Raw genomic sequence first — 5045 nt, forward strand, 5'->3', positions numbered from 1 at the left:
TTGGTGAAAATATATGCAAGCTGATCATTCAACATATGAGCAACAAAACTAAAATTGCAATGTTCACGCCGAAAAAATAAAAGTTATCAGAATTTGATGTAATTTATATGGGTAGGCTTGGAATCACTAGACGAGTAAGTTGTCCTGAAGAAGTTTTCTCAAAAAATAGCCGGAATGGCTCACACGCGTCGGAAGAGTTACTGTAACTGGCTGGAACCTTAGTTCTGGCGGCGCATGGAGGCGCGTGACTTTCTTCTAGAGCGAATGATTAGGGTTTTGTTGCTTGACTTTTTTGAACAAGATGGTAGTATTGGTTTTCATACAACATTTATTGATGAAGAGATAACGCAAATCAATCTTGAGTCATCAACCGGAAAGACGCACGGTGACTGACTTTTCTGTTCATATGGGACTGGAGTTTTCGGGGTTTGGTCGCACAAGGGTTTCAGATCTGATGGTGATACTGGTATATGCACAGTACCGTTGTAGCAGTGATGAACCCTGGGAACAAGACGAAGTTGCCGGAAAATTGCACGGCGATGAGATCTTTCTTCCCGAATATCGCCGGAATGACGCACAACAATAATTTTCTCACTGAAGCTATGATACCATGTGAGAAAGCACGGGAGAAAATATATTATTGATATTTTAACAATGATATAATGAGCCCTATATATAATACATATTCTACTCCTACTACATATGAGATTATGACATATTATACTCCTACTACATATGGGATTAGAACATATTCTACTCCTACTACATATGGGTTTAGGACATATTCTACTCCTACTACATATAAGACTAGGACTATTTACACTTACCTTGTGACAACACAATAAGAATATGCAAAATTCAAAAGCAACGGCTATTTTTATCATTACCATTAGGATATAGATTCTGGCAAGTATTATTGAGGAGGATTGGCCCCCTTTATAGAATGGTCACATATATAGAATAAAGGATGGAACTTTGGCTGAGGTTTTCTTATCCAGAATATTCATCTTGTCTGGTTAAAAATGGTGATTAGGATTCCTCCTTATCAAATCTATGTCAACACGCGCGCTTCTGTGCTTAGGTGGAATCAGCTATGGCTGCCATGTCAGCATTCATGGTCCCAATAACTGGTCAAGAGACTTCAACTCATTGTCAATTTCACATTACTGTTGATTTCATCCAATATGAACACCATATTATGTATTTGTATGATAGGCCTGGATTTTTTGGTGATTCATAGATTGTGTAATTTCCAGTCACTTCTTGCCACTTATAACGGTGAGAATAATTTGTCAGTTCTGTGTTCATTACTTGAAAATTCTTAGATAGATACAAGACTACAACTGATTGGAACCATTGCCAAGTTAGAATACCTTAGCTGAAATTGACTACAACTGATTGGAACCATTGCCAAGTTAGAATACCTTAGCTGAAATTGTGCTAACATGAATGCATAATCAACTGTCCCTTTAGCAAGGGAGTTTGATTAAAAGAAAATGGCATTTTGATATTGATATTCTCAGTAATATAGCAGTAAAAATTCTTTAAAATAGACAGTTATTAAAACCAAGTCTCTTTTGTTTCTCCTGTTAAGGCTTTTGAACCAAGTCAAAATTTATAGTATAACCTAACACTTCATTGTTTTTGGTCAAAGACAGTTAAAATCTTCACTTCTCATCTGCAATTGCAGGGCATCGAATTCTAAAAAATCAAGTCTTGTGCAATGCATCACTTTTGGAATCTTCAGAGAATGTTGTTGATGTCCTTAATGTTGAAAAAGAAAGGTAAACGCCATGTGATTGTTTACCTTAATACATTGTCTCAGGTACCTGTCAAGAAAGAGGCATTTCTCTTCAAATTGATGTATTCAATACTGTCAGGAATAATGCAACTCTCATGTTTTGTTCAGAATTCATGTATCACCTATCTGTGCCGATAAATGGCGTTGATATTTATTTGGTGAAGCTAAAGTCTGATCTGATAATATCTAGAGTACTCTGACCATCATATTATTGTTTTCCAAATGGAGGAAAAGGCCTAAATGAGTGATTAAGAGCTCTAAAGCTGGTATTATGCCAAAATAAACATGTAAACACAGACTTGACAGAACAGGAGATGAAAAGAAAACCACTTTATTCACTTTTGAATTATTAAGAACATAAACAAAAAAAGAAGAATAGAACTTGATTTATGCATTATGAGGGAATGGATTCTTTTGGTGGTACACTTTGTTACAGTTTTTGCACCTGGACCATTTTCCACCTAAACGACATTAGCCTTCGTGTCAATGTGGATCCATATCATCTCGAGGGTCCATCAATCTTAGCAAGAGCACGCAGTGAAATAACCCCACCTTTCACATAACATCTTCCCCTCATAATACCTGCTAGAAATGCATATAGAACAAAGAATAAGGAGGGGCATGAATATGACAGTTGACAACTTCAGAGAGCCATACCTCTACAGACTACAGTCAAGAAAAAAGGAAACTTTCCAGTTCTTTTTTGGAAAGTTTTGTGCTATCTTGTGGAATCTCATTTAAGGAAACCGTTTGAAGTCACAAAACAGATCAAAAAGAAAGCATTGGGCCCCAATAGTGAGGTCTTACAACTATATATACCTCCACAAACCATTCATCAAAATTCCCACCTCCAGCAAACCATTCATCAAAATTACCACTTGCAGCAAACCATTTCTTGAGCTTCAAGTTTACATCTCGTTGAGAAGCTCAGTTCTTCGCACGGTGAGGCATCGATGATTTATTTTCATTTCATTATCTCAAATTGGAACTAAATTTCCTCTTCTTCCAGCTTCTGCACAAAAAAATGTTTTTCAAAAAGTTAGGCCCTTGTTAACTATAACCATTTTATAGAAATGTGCCGCGAAATTTCTTCCTGGAATGAAATAATGGTTCATGTGTAAGCAATGCAGTTCTAGCATATAGACAGTATTTCAAGTTCACCTGAGACCTTGTTAATTATAACCATTTTATAGAATAAAGCCTCAAAGATGGATAAACAATAATAAGATTTCTCGGATGTTTTTTCATGATTCTTAAAATGGCCTATTTTGCTTCTCATATGCAAATTTCTTCACTTTCAGTTAGACATAAAATGAGCAATGGAGATTGGATGTGTGCTGCATGCCAACATATAAATTTCAAGAAAAGGGATGCATGCCAACGATGCAGCTGCCCTAAATATGCAACGCCGGCTGATGTTGCCATGTATGGACTAAACAAAACAGAAGTCTTAGCCGGAGACTGGTATTGCAGTGCCATGAACTGTGGTTCTCACAACTATGCGAGTCGAACAAACTGCTATAGATGTGGTGCCTTAAAAAGCGATTATTATGGGATTGGGGCAGGAATGATGGCATCAACAGGTTATGGATATGATGCAAGTTCTGTTCCTGGCTGGAAGAGTGGTGATTGGATATGCAGCGGGTTAGTTCACATTTACTTACATTTTCCATGCAGTTCACTTACTCTATAACAACTATGGCTCAATCCCGAGCAAAATAGGCTTAACTGTATGAATCCTAAATGTTCATGTCTCTCCATTTAAGCTCATCTGACTAATATTGCAACAACAACAACACCACCTATGCCTCAATCTGAAGCAAGTTGGGGTCGGTTATATGAATCTTCATTAATCTTATCGCTCAATCTTAACTCATCTCATACTAGTATTGTACAAATAAAAATTAAAAAGTACTAGAAGTTCACTATATTTTCTACTGGCATATAAATCTCCGATAAGACTAGGACTCCTAGAAAACATTGTATTATGAGGATTCATCACAAAATTGACTAGTTTTACTCTGACTGTTAGCTTGCGGTAAATATCCTCCTTTTACTACAGACATGCTACACTCCTTTTAACTGAAATAACTGTCTTCGATCTTGTCTGACAGATTAGGATGTGGTATGCACAACTACGCCAGTAGAGCAGAATGTTATAAATGCAAAACACCTAGGGATTTTGGTGAGCTGATACTGCACAATCGACAGTTTACTTTTTCCAACAGCATTATTATTTACTAACATCTTGTTCATTTCTCTGTTTTTCAGGAGGTGATCTGAGAGAAAGTAACCTATATTGAGGGATGCGGCGACATGAAGTTATGACTGAAGATTTACCAGATCTCATAATCTTCAATGTCCCTTCTTCTTTTCCTTTTAGTTTTTCTTTTCTTCCTTTTACAACAGTTTTCAGTAGCACTTCCTTGTAGTTAATTGTTCAAAGAAGGGTTTATAGTTCTAACTGCATTGTAACTGTGCAAAGTATTCAATGAATGAAATCCCTTCAGATTTTGCATTCTTTCTGTCGTTCAAGTTCCAATGAATAATATTATGTAGCCTCACAATCACTATGGAAGACAATGTTAGAGTAGGCTCGAACCTTATATATGTACTAAAAGAATAAAAGAAAGTATATATACAAAGAACCAGACCTACTGATTCTAAATCCTTAATCAGTGCTGTTGACTGTGGCTTAGGTGAGTCTTCCCAACTTTCTTTAAACAACAAGAACTGCATCTCAATGTCAAACTAGTTAAGAATAAATATATGATCCTCGCTATCCATTTTGTCCCATTTGCATTTTGTTCCATTTTGGGAGGTGATCACGCCCAACTATGCTTTATAAAAAGGACAAGCAGTGTTGCAAATATAATACGGGTAATTAGCCCAGAGTCGAATCCCACAGGGAATTAACCTACCAATTACTTTTATCAGACTCACTGAATTCTCCGTAATCAACTTCCAGATATTCTGAATAATACTTGGTGATATTTCTACTAACTATAATTGAATAAAATTAAGTAAACTAAAAGCTAACTATGGCCGAGTTGTAAACTAGAGAATGATCTAAGGTTGTGATTTCCCCTATTGATGGAATCCCTTCCTGTTATGTTTCGTATAGATGCCTAATCGTCTCTATCGATCATGAGCACTCTTACTACCGTAAATCTCTCCCAAGTAATTACGACAATTTACTAGACGCACTCTCCCGAGTTACGCTAGCTGGCTTTTATTACGGCTC

General features: G+C 36.6%; 1 protein-coding gene across 1 annotated transcript; it reads left to right on the plus strand.

Annotated features, from left to right (window-relative positions):
• Positions 1 to 2657: 2657 nt before the first annotated feature.
• On the plus strand, positions 2658 to 4263 carry LOC104223601 (uncharacterized). The gene is made up of 4 exons (XM_009775057.2): positions 2658 to 2743; positions 3103 to 3445; positions 3916 to 3986; positions 4073 to 4263. The coding sequence occupies exons 2-4, from the start codon at positions 3114 to 3116 to the stop codon at positions 4102 to 4104; spliced, it is 435 nt and encodes a 144-aa protein (XP_009773359.1). The 5' UTR covers positions 2658 to 2743; positions 3103 to 3113; the 3' UTR covers positions 4105 to 4263.
• The last annotated feature ends 782 nt before the right edge of the window (positions 4264 to 5045 follow it).

This window comes from Nicotiana sylvestris, chromosome 6 (genome assembly GCF_000393655.2).
Source record: "Nicotiana sylvestris chromosome 6, ASM39365v2, whole genome shotgun sequence".
Classification (NCBI taxonomy): Eukaryota; Viridiplantae; Streptophyta; class Magnoliopsida; order Solanales; family Solanaceae; genus Nicotiana; species Nicotiana sylvestris.